Below are 17,416 nucleotides of genomic sequence, written 5' to 3'. Positions count from 1 at the left end.
CTTAATTTCTAGTCAATGGTTTATTGAGGTAGTATATTAAAAAATACAGTTTTTTTAATGTGATATTATTGAAACTAAGAAAAAGCTTGCATTTCTGGAAATAAGTTTGATAATCAGATGCCATTTTTTATTCCACTAATAGTTTGAGTTTATCATGTTGGAATTGATGGCTGAAAGGAAATATGTATTAAGGCTAATATTAAAGCTCAACTTCTGTTGCCACATTTGTTATAACTTTAAATGGGTAAACAGAAGTCTGAAAATTTTCAGCAAAATGTTTTGATCAATCTGTGGGGCACGGAATCTTCATTGCCAAGTATCCCCATCAATAAACACATACTTTGCCTGTTTTTTGTTAGAAAAATGTAAGGCATTTAGGACTTTTCTTAAACTTTGGGTCTTTCATTAGGTACCAGATGAACATTTTATTGCTAAAGCTTCAAGCTGGTTTAAACTGTCACTGTGACAGTGGGCATGATTGGCATACCTGTCAGAATTTTAGTGGTATTTTGGATTTTTGAGGCTTGGCAGACACCCACTTTAAGTTATGGGGCTGCTACTTCATTGAGTTTACTGGAACAACATTTATAATCTCAGATATTTTAAAAGTATGATCTTTACAGGTCCCAGCCACACACTTAGTGTGCTACATCCAGGCACTGAAGAATGGTGTCCTGGCTGATCATTTCTCAAGAATGACACTGAGAAACACCTGGAAAGAGGTCACTTATGAGATCTCATCTGGGGAGCAAAAGAGGAAAGGAAATAACTTTGTTTTTTAAAAATTTTGATTTGATGTAAAGATAAGCTCCTATGATCCATCCAGATGTTTGTTTATAATCCAGACGGAGAAAATGAATCTCTTTATATCTGACATTAAGTGAGTTTGGATAGTCTCAATCCAATTTCCAATCAAGATCGAATGGCATCACAGAACTGTCTATAGTTTGGCACAAATTCACACATTCTTTCTCAGAATGTAGGATGGCTGGTGGGGGAGCTAATAAAAGTTACGCAAGTATAGTAAGGGCATTGTGCTGAGATTAAGTAACAGTGATAGTGTAGAGTTAAAGAAGCGTTGTTGTACATTCAAGCTGTGCTATGCCTGACCTAGAAGTACTTGGGTCTCAAAAAGGAGCACCCTGAATTGCTTGCAGTCCAATCTATTGACATGGCTTCTCGCTGGCATCAAGAGTCCAATGCATGTAGTGGAGGAGTGAAGGATTCTGAGAAGCTAAAGGTTGTTTGCAATCACGTACTATTTACTATTTCAACCAACAGTGTCGAAATGTTTTAAAAAGTAGCTCTGAAGGAGGGTAGGGGTAGGGAAGATGAAACTAATAACTAAATAAGTTACATTTTTCTCCTGCTCAAGGATATTGTATACCTCATTCTTGACTGTTCCTTGTAAAATGCAATAGTATTAAGTTGTGTAAGCATTATGCAAGTGTTGAAAGAAAAATGTATGTTGTCTATTAACCCTGACTGTGCTGCATCCAAACTATTTTACTGTAGGCCAAGTTTTAATGAATAATAAGATTGTACATCTCCACTTGTTATTTGTTCTGTTACTTAGACAGTTTTATTTTTCAATAATCTTGTTTTTATCAACATTTTCTTCAATTCAGGGCAATCTCAAAAATGCAACTATTTCAAGTCATGGAAGGGATTTCTAAAATTGTGTCACAGTCGTTTTTTCTTGATGTAATTGAGTAAAGATCGGTTCACTACAGTGCTTTCATAGTAATTAGAATTCTGCAGAATTTAATTTTAAAAAACTGATTTGTTGAAAGAAACATTAGTTAGAGCTTAACTTTTTATTGATTAAATGTCAGGATTCTATACCGATCCTGGGACAGACTATCCTCTTTTGTATTTGGACATAAATAATCACCTGGGTGGAGAGCATAGAGGAAAAATTGGGTTTGAAGGATTGCATGCCCATAACGGAACTTACCCAATTTTTAATCCACGTTTAATGGTCTACAGGAGTGCAATTCACCCTGAGCAGGAGCACAAAATGGCCGATAGTGCATCAGCAGCCTGTTTTACACTCTACCCGATTTTCTTTCTCCATTGACAAAAAGATTAATCAGATAGAGTGGAAAATGGGCTGCCAATATGTTATCTGCCATTTTGTGTGTCTGCTCAAGATACTTTTCAATCCCACATGTGTGTCTCTGCATGTATCTGTATTTAAGAGACACAGAAATCTCTCTTCTCAGGATGAAGCTTGATTATAAATAAAATAGCAAGTTCAGATTCTTGAGAATTCACAACGAATTCAATCATAGCAATACCTTTTTGTTGACTTGCTTCCTTTCTTGTCCACATCCCAATTTTTTTTTTAATTTCATTATTCAATTTGCATTTGCTTAGGAAGATAGGTGATACAGCCTGCAGGTATCTCCATAGATGAACAATATACATCTCATTGGCTGACTCAGCAAAAGGCACAATTTCGTAAGAATGAATTCATCCCTGTCACTCATGTGGCTTGGCTGTCACTGGAAAACTTGCTTGCAAAGGGAAGACCGAGTATAAATCTGTCAGCTTAGATTTAGAGCTGATCTTAGCTCAGAGGTGTAGTGGGGGGCACTGCTGCTTTGGGGTTGGGAAACCTGGAAGAATTGGTTTCCCAAAGATTCTGTCAAATTTAATAGCAAGACTTGATTAGGATTTTACTCGCTGTTCCCTGACCGCAGCCAGTCAGCCTGATTGAGAGGCTGGCTGGCTGGTGAGCAGGTAAGCCTTTGGCACCAGGCCGCAGCTGGGGAGCGGAGAGGAGCTATGGAAAATCAAGGATGCTGAGGGGATGAAGATTGGAGCCCAGAACAGGGGGTAATGGAGCCAGGCAACACTAGGGAGGCTGGGGTCAGGGGAGATTGGAGGCCAGGGACAGATCAGAAGCTTTGTGGAAGAGATTGGAATGGTCAGGTGGTAGGGAGAGATCGGAGGCCTCATCGAGAAAATCAGAAGGTCAGCAGTGTCTGATCATGGAGGTTGGTGAAGCAGGTGTACGGGATCCAGCAGGTAAGTCGAAAGGCACTTGCCTCCTGGATCCATCAGTCCTTGCCTCCCTTTAACCAACGGATTTCCCATGGCTTGGAAAACTTTTCTGTCCAGGGTTAAATTTAAAATAGTAGTTAAATATGAGGCATGCAGCCTCATTATAATATTTAAATTGCAACCTACCTCCTGCAAGTCTGGTTGCCTGGCCCCCTGTCCGTGTCTCCATTACAAAGCGGAAATGGATGGGTTGGGGTTGTAATTCAGATTTTTGACATTTTAATATCCCTTCTGTTATTGGGTGTTAAAATCCCCCCACCCCCCCCCCATAATATTTCCAAGTTGAGACCCTTCTTGAGCTGTGGTTCCTGTATTTAATTTTCTTGTCAATCATAATGTAACAAATGCAGAAGTAGGATCCATTCAAAGACCAAGCTTTAGGAAAACATTATCTTGGTGACTAGAAATGACCCATTATATGTCATTAGATTAGCAGCAGAGGATGCTAGCTATTGCAAAGCAACTGATCTTCCTATCAATTGGCATGAAACCACTTATCACTAGACATAGTCTAGAACAAACCATGCTTCATTGCACGGTTCCAAGATTCACTCTTCTTAATATGCATGTAATTGAAGCCCCAAAATGAATTCAAATGTGAGATCTTACCTGAGAAATTTAATGGAGTAAAGCTCAAATTATTTATAATTCCTGAGTTTTAGTGGTATTCAACTTTAAACTAATTTTCAGCGATCGATTAGCTGATGCAGTATATCATTTTATTTTTATTGCTTTGTAAAGCAAGAATTTATTTTGTGTAAAGCCTAATTTTCTAATTCGATCAGGCTAATATTTTTCACTTGTTCATATTGTATGATTCCTGTGCCCTCCACATATTCAAAACATTGTACAGATAGGAATTTATTTTAGCAGATTATTATTTTATTGGTAGTAGAGGCTATTATTTTATTTCCCCCTTGTCTAAGTCTCCCATGTCAAACAACAAACCTTGTCTGAGGGGATGGACAAATGTGTTGCTCACAGTTTCCTGTTGGTGCTACTCTGCAATCAGCTGCTAGGAAGGGTCCAGCAGAAGCCTGGAGCAAATCCCCCTGCAAATATGTTCCCTTATTCTGTTTAGACATGTGCTGGTTCTCTTCTCTTAGTCATTCCTACAATGGTTGGTTGAGACTGGGAACATACCACATCACAAAATGTGAGTGCAAAAATGTACTGCACTACAACTCAGCTCATTATAGCACCACTGTTTTTGTCTTTGAATAGATTTGCTAACAGGTCTGCAAATAAACATGGGTTTTGATTTCTGCAGTACGACAGTCATCCACGAAATGAAATTATGTAATATGTCTTGAACAGTTAGGAAAGGCTCAGATACATCAGAGGGATTATTGCATTAATTGAGTTTAGAAATCCACTCTACATAGCCAATCAAAAAAGGGGCATTATCTCTTCTGCCCTCCATCTTAAATTAGATTTTAAAAACAATTTTATTTTGATGAATGATCTTATTTATAGATACTTAAGGGTTGAAATATCTTTGGCCCTAAAGCTTTCTTTGAGAATGTAGTAACACTGAGAAGGCAGTGTCATGCTAGGCCCCCACCTGCCAAGAATGAGGCACATTAATGTTGTCATTAACTTTGATTTTAAACTGTTGCTGGAGCAAGGAAATGACTTGTTAAACAGATCAGCCGCTGGAAAAGACATTTGCATATTAACAGACAGTGCTTGGAAGGACAAAAGACTATTCCCTGACATATTCAACCGACAATGCACACTGATCACCAGGTATTGTATGTAAGAGGAGCATTTCAGAGACTGCTAAGGTGATAAAATCCAAAACTAGTTAGACCAGCTGGTCACATGATTAACTGGCTGTTCCAGGGTCTTCTGAACTAGCCACAGAGAGTTTGAACTCAAAGACCGTTTGCTGCTGGACTGAGACGATCTCTCCTGTCTGCTCCCATTTCTTTCTCACAAGCCTCTGAATCCACTGAAGACATATGAATCCCAAGAGGGAAAAGTCTTCTACAGCGAACAAGGTTTAAGAAGAATACTGGGCCCCAACGAAAAGCAAAATCCACCTACAATCAAGGACTCTATAGTGAGCTCGAAGAACCGTAATAAAAACTCTTCAGATACTGTCTCAAACTTTTCCACTTTAATTTTTCTTTTCTGTTTCTGTTTGCATTTGTGTATCATGTATGCATGCTAGTGTGGGTGCATTGTGTGTCCGTAGGTGACCATCGAATTAGAATTTGAGTTCAAGTTTAATAAATTTCAACTTTTCTTTTTTAACGCTAAGAAAGCCTGTTTGTGCTCGTTTATTTGCCTTATAATTGGAAAGCAGTGAACAGGGATTCACCAAGGGGGAGCTGAAAACACAGTGTGTTTAAAATTAAACCCTGTTACAGTAAGACCAGGTGAAGGCTGAGAGGGAAACCTGGACAACTTTCTCATTCGGTCATAGCAGCATTTAAGCACTTATTGCCCATTCCAAGTTGCGGAGAAGGCATAGTGAGCTGCTGCCTTGAACCACTGTAGGCCTTGTGATGATGGTGCTCCCAAATTGGTGTTAGAAAGAAAATTTCCAGATTCGGATCCAGTGGCATTGAAAACAAAACGGTGATTATATGTCCAAGTCAGGATGGTGCATGACTTAGAGGGGACCCTGAAGATGATGGTGTTCCCAATATATTACTGTTCCTGTAACTGTGACGTTTAGCATAGGAAATGTTTACCCTGTTCATGTTAAATTTATTTGCCCATTATTTTAACATTATTAGGCCTGATTTTAACGGCAGCCCAGTTTTGGGCAGATGGGTGACGGTGAGAGTTAGAAACCCGTGCATGAATCCAGAAATTTTAACTCCCGGGTCTCATTTAAATTCTGGCTGATTTTCTCACCTTCTGGGCAAACAGCAGTGGAAAATCTCGCAGCTCTGAGGCTGTTCACCAGCAAGTAAGTGGCAGGATCGGCTGCCGGGGCCATCTGCAGATCCCATCAGTTCCTGATCGGTAAATTACTGGGGCAATTTTAACTGCCCACCTGCCCAGTTTCAACTGGATGGGTAGAGTTAAAATCGCCCCATTTTAAATGGGATAATGCCTTTGAATAGAATAATTTCATGTGAACACAAGCCACACTTACTAAGAGTATGATTTCAGCCCTTTAGAATATAAAAGCTTTTTTTCTTTGTTTTATATGTAGTCTTGGACTTTAATTATTCATCATGTATCTCGAGAAGTAAACAAACTGATGTAAAACATGATAGTCGCATTTATCATATCTCAAGAAAAATATTTACTTTTCTAACTGCATTTGTGTTGGCATAAGTTGAACTATGCTCTAATAGGAAAAAAGGCTTTCTTTATTTTTCAGATTTTCAGAGTTTCCATTAACTTACGGTTCTGAGTCATAAGGCACTTGAAATTTGACTCCTTAAACTTCTTTATTTCCTACATTCCATATTTCAAAGTAACATTTGCTAAGTGGCAGCATTTTATTTTAAATTCTCCCCATTGTATCCTGCAAACCCTTTTACACTCCCCATGCCTTGCTGTTGACATCTGCAATTCTCAGTAGGTCTCCCTTCATGAGCTGGACTTGTATTAGTATTTGGGTACAAGACATATAACAGATTCTTGCAGCATTGGAATGGGAGCAGCAAGGAAGCGATCACTATTGGTTGGATACAGTAGCTTGGCGGTTGAGGAGAACGTGACCGTGCTGGAGAGAGAAGATGTCCTACTCTTAAAGAACATAATCTATTCGGTTAGAGCTAAGAAACAATAGAGGTACCATTCTGCGACTGGATGTATTCCATAGGTCATCAATTGGTGGGAAAGATATGGAGGGATAAATTTGCAAGGAAATTAGGTGTAAGAATTATAGAGTAGTTATAAAGGGAGACTTTAATTATCCTAATATAGAACAGGAATAGTAATAGTATAAAGGGAAAAGAGGGGGAAGAATTAATGGTATGTTCATGAGAATTTTCTAGATCAGTATGTTTCTGCCCTGATGAGGAAGGAGGCATTGCTGGATCTGGTTCTGGGGGATGAGGTGGGTCAAGTGAATCAAGTGACAGTAGGGGAACATTTAGGGTACAGTGATCATAGTATCATAAGGTTTAGATTAGCTATGGAAAAGGAGCAGACCAGAGTAAAAATAATTATTTGGGGTAAGGCCAACTTCAATGGGGTGACAAGAGATCTGGCCCAGGTAAATTGGAAACAGATTGGCAGGCAAAACTGCAAGGGAACAATGAGCTACTTTTAAAGAGGAGATATTTCTGGTACAGTCAAGGTAATTCCCAAAAGGGGAAAGGTAGGACAAATCGGTCCAGAGCTCCCTGGGTGACAAAAGCAATAGAGACTAAGATAAAACAGAAAAAGGGTGCATATGACATGTCGGGTTGATAAAATTGAGAACCAGGATGAATATAGAAAGATCCGAGGGGATGTGAGAAACGAAATGGGAAGAAAAGACAGAGTATGAGAAGAGACTGGCAGTCAACATAAAAGAGAATCCATAATGTCTTCTGTAGGCATATTAATAGTAAAAAGGTGGTAAAAGAAGGAGCAGGGCCGATTAGGGACTAAAATGGGGATTTACACGTGGATGTAAGGAGCATGGCTGCGGTACTAAATGAGTACTTTGCATCTGTCTTTACCAAGCAAGCAGATGCTGCCCAAGTCATAGTGAAAGAGGAAGTAGTTGATTGAGACACTGGATGGGCTAAAAATTGATAAAGAGGTATTAGATAGGCTGGCTGTACTTAAAATCACCAGGACTGGTTGGGATGCATCTGAGAACACTGAAGGAATTATGGGTGGAAATTGCAGAGGCACTGGCCATAATCTTCCAATCCTTCTTAGATACAGGGCTGGTGCCAGACGACTGGATAATTGCAAATATTTACACCCTTGTTCAGAAGCAGCTGTAAGGATAAGCCCAGCAACTACTGGCCAATCTGTTTAACCTCAGTTGTGAGCAAACTTTTAGAAATGATAATTTGGGGCAAAATCAACTGTTACTTGGACAAATGTGGATTAATTAAGGCAAGCCAGCATAGATTTATTTATTTGTATTTAACTAAATTGATTGAGTTTTTTGATGAGGTAACAGAAGGGGTTGATGAGGGTAATGCAGTTGATGTGGTGTACATGGACTTCCAAAAGTCCAATTTGTAAAGTGCCACATAACAGGCTTGTCAGTGAAGTTAAAGCCCATGGGATAAAAGGGAAAGTAGCAGCATAGATACGAAGTTGGCTGAGTGACAGGAAACAGAGAGCAGTAGTGAACGGTTATTTTTCAGACAGAAGGAAGGTATATAGTCATGACCTTGGGTGCACAGAACACAATTTCAAAATCTATGGATGACACAAAACTTGGAAATATTGTGAACTGTGAGGAGGATAGTGATGAACTTCAAGAGGGCATAGCTGGTGGAATGGGCAGACACATGACAGATGAAATTTAATGCAGAGAAGTGCGAAGTGATTCTTTTTGGTAGGAAGAATGAGGAGGGGCAATGTGAAATAAAGGGTACATTTCTAAAAGGGTGTAGGAGCAGAGGGACCTGGGTGTATATGTGCACAAATCATTGAAGGTGGCAGGGCAGGTTGAGAAAGCGGTTAATAAAGCATACGGCACCAGACCTGAGGAAGGATTTGAAGGCATTAGAGAAGATGCAGAAAAGATTCACGAGAATGGTTTCAGGGTTGGGGATAGATTGAAAATATTGGGGCTGTTTTCCTCAGAGAAGAGAAGATTAAAAGATTTGATAGAGGTATTCAAAATCATGAAGGGTCTAGACAAAGTATATAGGGAGAAACTGTTCCCATTGGCGGAAGGGTCGAGAACCAGAGGATTTAAGGTGATTGGGGAAAGCAGCAATGGCGACGGGGAATACCTTTTTTTACACAGTGAGTGTTAGTTTCTGAAATGCATTGCCTGAGAGTGTGGTGGAGGCTGATTCAATCGAGGCTTTCAAAAGAGAATTGGATATTTATCTGAGGAGAAAAAATGTGCAGGGCCCTGGGGTTAGGCTGTGGTGAGGGAATAGATGAGTTGCTTTTGCAGAAAGCCGGCAAGAATGTGACAGGCCGAATGGCCTCCTCCTGTGCTGCAACCATTCTATGATTCTAAGGGAGAAAGAAACATGAGCAAGGTGAAGTGCAAAGGGGAATTAAAATAAATAAAATGGCATTGCAGAAATCAAAGTGCAAGTAAGAAAGTTCAAGATTAATTGGGAACTAGAAGTAAACAAGTAAAACAAAAATGTGAAACAAAGAAAAAGCATAGGGTAAATGACTAGATAGAAAGATCTAATAAAAATTAAAACAAGTGATTAGATGCAGGCAGTAAACAGAAAACAAATTTTGTATAACATCCAATAGGAGAAAAACTGAGTCACTCGTTAAAAGCAATTAGACAAATTGCGGGAATTTGAAATTATACTTGCACAAAATTGTTGTAGGAACTCCTGCAATTCAGCATTTCCGAGTCCTAAGCTGGTAAAAATATTTCTAGTTAGCAGAAGCTCTGAAACTTTGGAAGAACAAGTACTGCGGGATGCATTAACTAATAATTTTCTTTTTGTGTCTTTTTTATGTTCCTGCTCATTTCTGTTGCTCCTGCACCTTCTGTGATTTCCTTTGTTACCCCCCCATAGACTTCATTCTTTAGCACAGATTCATTTTGCTCTTCCTCTTGCTCTTTGCCTTTGCACAGTGACTCTCCAATGTCATCAACAAGCATTCATAGGAGATGTACAGAGAATGTTTCAAAATCGGCTGGTTGTCTTCGGTCTGAAGACCCCAATAGCTCTCCTCATCCATTGTTTGACTATGATTCTTCAAACAATGTTGATAAGAAAGCAATGGGATTTAAAAGGGATCAAGATCTAGGACCTAGATCTAGGAAAGGAGGAACTTTGTTCTCGTTCTCCTTACATCTCCCAGCATCATTCTCTTTGCTAGATGATGATGGCTACCTTACCTTCCCAAGCTTCTCTGATGCCAGTTTCCTACCTGAAAGTTTCCAACGTTACCTGCCTATTCAATCACCATCACTTGTCCCCTGTTTTCTTTTCATTTTCTTCTTCCTGCTTTCAGCTTCTTTCTCTGTACCTTATGCTCTCACTCTCTCCTTCCCTCTTGCTATATGCCTGTGCTACCTGGAGCCCAGGGCAGCCTCCTTGAGTGCCTCAGTTGACAATGACCTGAGTGACAGTTCAGAGGAAGAGGTGCGTACCTCAGCCTAGAACACAGTTTTTGTGTTCAGTGCTTGAGTGTCCTGCACAATGTACAATGCTGCAATAGTAATCTTACTTTCAGAACCTCATTGCTGTCTTTTCTTGTTAAAGTTGTGTTTCAGACATAACTCTAACTTGACTCATCAGATTAGACAAAAAGTTTTTGTTCACTGAAGAAAAAAAGTCTCTGAAGAACAGGTCTATTCTTCAACAGCTATGAAAACTGTTCAGTAATAATAGTGGAAAAATATGAAGTAATTGGCATGTGGTACATAGCTCTTACTCTTATATAGATGTAAATTCCTAAATTGAATGAGGTCATTGAAATGGGCCATGCTGGCATTTCCCTAGGAGTCGGAGCCAGTTGATAGTCAATCAGCTAAGTTTCTCTGGTGTGAGACAGCCACAACCTCATTAGTATTACAGTAGACCATTTGTTCTTCAGTGAGCCTTGTTCTGTTCACTGGTTGCCTCAATATGAGTAGAAATGCCAAACATCAAGGGCCTGATTAGTCACCTTAAAGACCAAAATGCCTCATTTTATGTTTGATAATGTGCTTTCTTTAAAATCACTGTTTTTATCTGATATGTTTAAACTCATATTGAAATTTTGTGCCTGTTGTTCGTAACCTATTTAATGTAGAATTTGAAGTCACTGTGAATGCAGTGTCCAGGAACTGTCAGCATGAATTACTCTAAATGTGACCTTATTCAGTTTTCTGTCTTGAGTTATTGTAGCACAGGAAGGAGAAATGAAAGTAGTATTTTTGATCAACAGTTAAATTCTACTTTGGAAGTGCACAAATGAAGTAGGCAGGATATGCAGTATAATTTTGCAAGCACTAAAAAAGATTCAAGTATACAGACTCGGTTAGCTGTACTTCCCAGTAGGTTCAGAATGAAAACTTGGTGTCTAATCGCAAACCATTCTCTTGAGCGGGGGTTCTCAAACATTTTGCTTCTAAGGCCCTTCCATATGATAAAATTTCCAGAGACGTTCTGCAACACAACTATTTTTTAAGAGTAGCTTCTATCATGTGGTCCAAATCAGCAAATTCAGTAAGATCCCACAACAGAAAATCAGATGGATCTCCATATATAATGCTCATCCAGTCTCATTTCCCATGATTAAAAAGTAAACTTTCATTTCCGTCTGCACCCTGCATGAGTGATGCCCCTGAGCCTTGGACTCAGGACCGCAAGCTGACAGCAGTAGTGGGCAATTTGTTCAGCTGTCACGGACAAGTCAGTTGAGCATTCACTCACATTCTTTGGTAATTTTTCAGCCCATTGTGCAACCAAATGGGTATTAAATCTCATTAATCTGTTGCTATGCTTACCCCATTTAAAAATGGCGGGCAGGAGAGCTTGCATCATACAATCTGCCGGGACAAGAACCCACTGCCAACTATCGCTTACAGATATGAGGAAGGAGAGGGAGCGAGTCTCCTCTCCTCCTCTCCAATTTTACCCGTGGCAGCAGCACCTTATCAGCCCAACCTCACCGGTGGACTGAATTGAAATTTTTTGGAGATGGATTTTTTTTTTAAAAGCCTGTTTTGCGATCTCATTCTTAGCAATAAATGGCGTCTCACTGACATTGCTAGTGATCCGTTTCACTTTTTTTTGTTCAGCCCTTTTTGCAGAATGTGATTTTTTTTAAAAAAGATTTTATTCTTGAAAGATGCTGATTTGGCAAACCCCTTAAAACTTCTCATGGACCCTTGGTTGAGAACCCCGACTCTAGAGCACCCAGAATTGGCTGATAGTGAAGCGTATTTACATTTAATGTGCATGCTTTGTGTTATTCTTGGCAATGTATAGAAAAGTTAAACTAGTGGTCATTGTCTGGTCCGCATTGCATGTACGGACTGTTCAATGAATGAGGGTCTGTTTGCATCATGGCCTCTACATCTGTGCATTTAGGAAGGTATAAATCAGAATTGTATTCGATTTAAAGCCCTTAAAACTTGGGCTCCATTGCCACTTACTCTGTATCTGTTGAACAGAAGTTGATTTCCATACTTAATTGACTGGGGAATTTTGTATTGCAGAGTTTTTCAGCTATCTGTTGTCCATTGAAGCAAGGATGAAGTTAATTTTGTTTCAGTATATTTTGAAGATTTATTAAAATAAACATTTAAGTCCAGATTATCTGCAAATACTCCACACAAATAATGAGAAACTGAAAGCCTTCACTGATGCTGGTGAGGTGTCTCAAGGGATGTTTATGAATTTGAAACTAACGTCAGTAAAGTTGGAAGAGTACTCCTTAATAGACCTTCAACATTATATTGATCCACACCTCATTTTCCTTCTGGTGAAATGCTGGTATCTTGCTGCATTCTTGGCCTGTCGATCCCTCTTCCACAATTCTAATACACCAATGGTTTTTCATTGTACATCGTTGCTAGTTAGTTGTACTTTGATTAAGAAAATATTGGTCTCTATTACTTGCTGAAGTAACTGGGTTAGCAAACTGAAGAAAAAAGTATTGAATTTGAGAGTGCTAACTTCAGTACTTTCATATGATTTTTGTTTCTCTTATGAAACATTACAAAATTTTGTGTGACAGGTAAATGTAAGAATATAACAGGTTTTATTTTTAGAAGAAAACAGGAAAATGTCCTAAGAATAAGATCTGCTGAGACTAATCCAGTCTAATTGGAAATTAAGCTGTTAGGACTGCTGGGCAGTTTTTTTTTTCAATATATGTTTCATTCTTTTCATATAAATGCTGCAAGCAGACCTGTATCTGATTTTTTTTTTCATTAAGGAATGGCACAGACGAGGGCCTGAAAATCAGGCTGCTGTCACAGTGACTGAAAATAGTTTGTGAATAAACTTTGCTTCTGATGTAAATGAGTTGCATTTTTTCAAACAGAAATAGTTAGTTACAAAATTGTAATATTTTTTAATCTAAACCATACCAAATCAATTTTGTATCTCAAAAAAGCTGCATAAACACTTGAGGATAAATTAAACTTTGTTACTTGCCATTGTTTTGGTATGAAGTGGGAACAAAAAGGTCCAGTTTTACCAGGCTATATCCTATATCCCTAGGCCACCTGAAATACATCCCATAGCATTTTGGCTCAGGTGATATTCACGTGTCCCTGGTAGAAACCTTGAAGAAGCATTCAGCTCCTCATGAGCACATGCAAGATTCCTAATGCCTGTTTAAGGACCCCTCTCGTAAATTGTTCAGCATGAATGGAGCATGTGTCGGATATGCTCCTCTCAGGTTATCCTGTTTTTGCTGCAGCTTAACCAGCAACCCTTAAAAGAGAATGCTGAAGGCTGCCAATAAAAAAAAAAACATTCTTTTCAATTTGTCTTTGGCTGGAGTGCTCCTCCTGGCTCCACAGCACTCCTGAGAGCCACTGCTGACCTGTGCTTGCCCCTTTCCTGCCTCCCAGGACCTATTTGAGGGCCACTGCCCAAATTGGTGGGGAGCCAATTGGTGAGCAGCCTCTTAATGCTTAAATGGTGTCCATAGCTCTCTGGAAGTATGCTGATGAGGCCCAATGTCCGATTTCAGAAGAGCCTTGAGCTCTGGCTTCTGACGTGCTCTGGGCACATCACTTTTATTTTGGGCCTAATCCAATTTTCTTTTCCTCCAGTAAAGCATCACATGTATATCCTTTTAAGTCTCAATTTTATTAAGCAGGTCCTGTAGGGATAAAACTAGATCCATCCTTTGTGCATTGTATACACATGCTTTTTATAAATGCTACACATTGGCTGTAACACTGGATATGGTCCAGTTGCCTTTCATCATTAGTTTGAGATGCATCATTGATAATTCAGTTCTGTGTGCTTAGCCCAGCCATGAACAAAAATAACTTCAAGGTAATCAGCCTCTTGTCTTAGTTTGGAAAAGGGATCCTCACTGCATGCTATTTATCCCATAATTGGAATGGGTTTGATTCGGTAGCTCTAGGACCAATATTTCGAAATGTATTTGTGTAAGTCATTTGCTTGCTAATATTGTAAAATCAGGTAATATTTGGCTCAAAACAATCACTTTTTGGGTAAAATGAAATAGGACTGAAATATCATCTTCATGAGGCCTTTAAACAATGTGATTTTCTTTTTTAAAAGGCATTCAATCTTGTAACTGGCTATTGCACTTCCTATTTTGCCTTAAACCTTCCTCTGAGCTAATTCCATCCAATTTGTTTGTTTCATGCTTGTAATGAGCCCTTTTTGTCACTGAAGCAAAGGCACAATGACAGATCTGAGTAAGATACCTGGCAAACAAGCTTCAATGTTCTGACAAGGCTGATGTATTTTTATTCCTGCTTTCCTACTGGACATCTTGGGATTTTGCTGACAAAATAGACTGACAGTGAGCAGACTGACACCACGGCTCCTGCTGATGGGGAAACCACCGCAGAGGTTTGTACACTCCACCAGCCTGCACTTCCCATGGAAATGATCCTCATAATCTCACTTGTTTGCCTGAGAGTATTAACTAGTGCAACTGTTAATTTGACATTAATGTAGCCACAAGGCACAAGATGTGCCAAGTACAAAGTAACAGAGCACTTATTCTAAGCTAAAATGAGAATTGGCCAGCAAGATCAGCAGGACAGAGTGGTTCAAAAAGTCATTGAGAGAATGCACTGCATGAAAATTAGATGAGTGGCATCCTCCAGGAAGCCACAGTCTATAATGACATTAACAGCATCTGTGTTTGCTCTTATTTTTTCATTCATACAATGTGCCTTCTCAAGATTAACTGTAGTGCAATTTGAGTGGAAAATACAGGCAGTGCATAGATTCTAACATTTAACCAAATTTTCCCAAGCTACCATAATGGCCAATGCAGTTTATGAACCAGGGAGTTATTTTGATGCAGAATTGATGATATGCAACTTGTCCTTCAATACCCTTCCAATGTTTGCATGCAAAGACTTGATAACCTGGCTGACATGAAAACTCACTTTGTGATGCATCATGGACATGACCCATTTTCACTACTTTGTGGCATTAATTACTTAGTACACCAACATGCTATGTTACCAAACCACTTATTGCTATTGTTTTCTAAACCAATTATAATAGTCCCTAAACAAATTTCATGAAAGCTACAGAAAACTACTGCTCTGTCCTCTTAGTATGTAACAAACAGCTATTTCCTTCCTGCTGATTTTCTGCAATCATCTCATATTTTGTTTCTCTTCAGACTTCTTTGTGTTTCATTGCTCCAGTGTGTTTGCCAGTGCTCCAGCTCTCAGCTAACCTGAGTGTGTAGAGGCCACCGGCATTGTTGACATTGGCAGGTGGTTGATGGCTGGAAACATGGTGTTAACAGCTTTAACAATGCTTATTTTTTCTCAAATGCTTCCCATAAAATTAATTCACGTTACTTTAAATCACTTAACACCTGTAGTATTTCAACTAAAAGAACATTTTATTTCACATTGTTTAAAGGATATGTTCAACTGAAGTGGCTCTTTCTGTGTTTTGCTGGTGGAACAGCCTGTTTAGCCAGTCATTCAGCATACTGGTACTGAAAGCTGTGTGCAATCCAAACAAAATAGCAAAAAAGTTTGCATAATATCCACTTTAGCAATGGTCACATTTGAGTATCTGCTTGAAAATGCAATAAAATTATTAATGGGAAACTGGCAGAATTTACATAATTACTTAATCAATTATATACTTCATTCGAATAATGTACTGCTCATGTGTTTCTGGTGCATATACACATACCACTTGCCTCCCAATTTGCACATACATAAGCACTGGACAGTGTTAGCGGAAGGAACACATACTGTAACTCATTCTTTTCTTAAAGCAATGTGTTTTGTATTCTTTAAGAAATTGTTGTCTTGCTGTGGATGGTAGATGATCCAAAACTATTTTAGAGATGGCATTACCAAATGGCAAAGGACCACGACTGCTGCTAGTCTCCTCCATAAAGCAGTTTTTGACTTTAAGGAGCTTTTGTATTGTATCACATCTTTGGTCATATCAATCAGGCACTTTGAATATTTGCAGGGATTTCTTGTGCTCTATACATTTCCTGATTCTATTCCTTGTATGCTGAGTAATTTCAAGATCTATTGAATGTAATGCAGCAGTAACTTTGGTTAAGCTAGAATGGCTTTCTTGTGACTAAATTTGTACATTGACATGGTGACAGTGATTAGATGTTGTTAAAGCTTTGATTTTAAATCCTTCTTTATGCCATCAGTCTGATCAAGAGGATGAAACGGAATCCAAGACCCAGGTACAAGGAAGAGATTTTTATGTAAAAGACTAGATTGTAGAGTAGTCCATCAGTCTGAATTATTCTTCTCTAGTACCCTTCAGTTTCTGTTGTATATTTACTTAAGCTTTGCTTTGCTTAAATAATATAACTTGCATCATTCACCTTTTTTCCTTTGCTAGCCTTTTGTTCCAAATACTTATTTTTGTGACTTTCATTCCATTTAGTTTCCATTTTGTTTTTTCTTTCTTTACAGAATAGTCTTGTAAAGCGAATCAAAGGTGAAAATGTGTATGTCAAACATAGTAATCTTATGTTAGAGGTTTGTATCTGTTCAAGTTGTGCATCATTAGTTGTTTATGTAGATCTGCATAGCTAGCTACCAGCTCTTTGACATGGAGTGCTGTGTGTTTATTGCATGTATTGCACTTATCCTGACTAGCCACAATAACATTACACTCAAAAGAATTCACGTGTTTCTTCAAACACCGTGCACAATTAAAGTGAAAATAAATTGTGTGTTAATAGTGCTATATAATATCAAGCCATTTGTAGTGGGAATCTATTTTTTTTTAACTGCAGCATAAGTTGTAAGTCTTTAGTATGTTTTCCAGTAATATTTTTAACATTTTAACACTATAAATTCTGATCTTTCTAGAAGTACTAGAGCAGTAGATACATCAGATTTAATACAAGGCTGATTTGTTTTCTCTATTTTAGATTATCAGCTTTGTAAATAACATAATTTGGGAAACAGAGAGCACATTTATTTAAGAAATTGAATAAAGTAGCAATTTTCCGTCTTCACTGAATTCTAAATTTCAAACCTCGGGGTCAAAAAGAATAAAATTTGCATGAAGCAGGCATTCCCAAATAGCCCTGATACAGTCGTAGTGTAAGCATG

General features: G+C 38.6%; 1 protein-coding gene across 2 annotated transcripts in view; it reads left to right on the top strand.

Moving 5' to 3' along the window:
- The window catches only part of LOC137370056 (band 4.1-like protein 3), a 384,274-nt gene that overhangs the window by 321,351 nt on the left and 45,507 nt on the right, over positions 1-17,416 (top strand). The window contains exons 14-16 of one of the 2 annotated variants that reach the window (XM_068032108.1): positions 9,711-10,283; positions 14,637-14,693; positions 16,498-16,533. The exons of the other annotated variant lie outside the window; for it this stretch is intronic. Coding sequence (XP_067888209.1) covers positions 9,711-10,283; positions 14,637-14,693; positions 16,498-16,533 — 666 coding nt within the window. The remainder of the gene's footprint in view (positions 1-9,710; positions 10,284-14,636; positions 14,694-16,497; positions 16,534-17,416) is intronic. 2 annotated transcript variants of the gene reach the window in all.

Source organism: Heterodontus francisci, chromosome 5, assembly GCF_036365525.1.
Source record: "Heterodontus francisci isolate sHetFra1 chromosome 5, sHetFra1.hap1, whole genome shotgun sequence".
Classification (NCBI taxonomy): Eukaryota; Metazoa; Chordata; class Chondrichthyes; order Heterodontiformes; family Heterodontidae; genus Heterodontus; species Heterodontus francisci.
The sequence above is the reverse complement of the archived record's forward strand: the minus strand, read 5'-3'. Positions and strand labels throughout refer to the sequence as shown.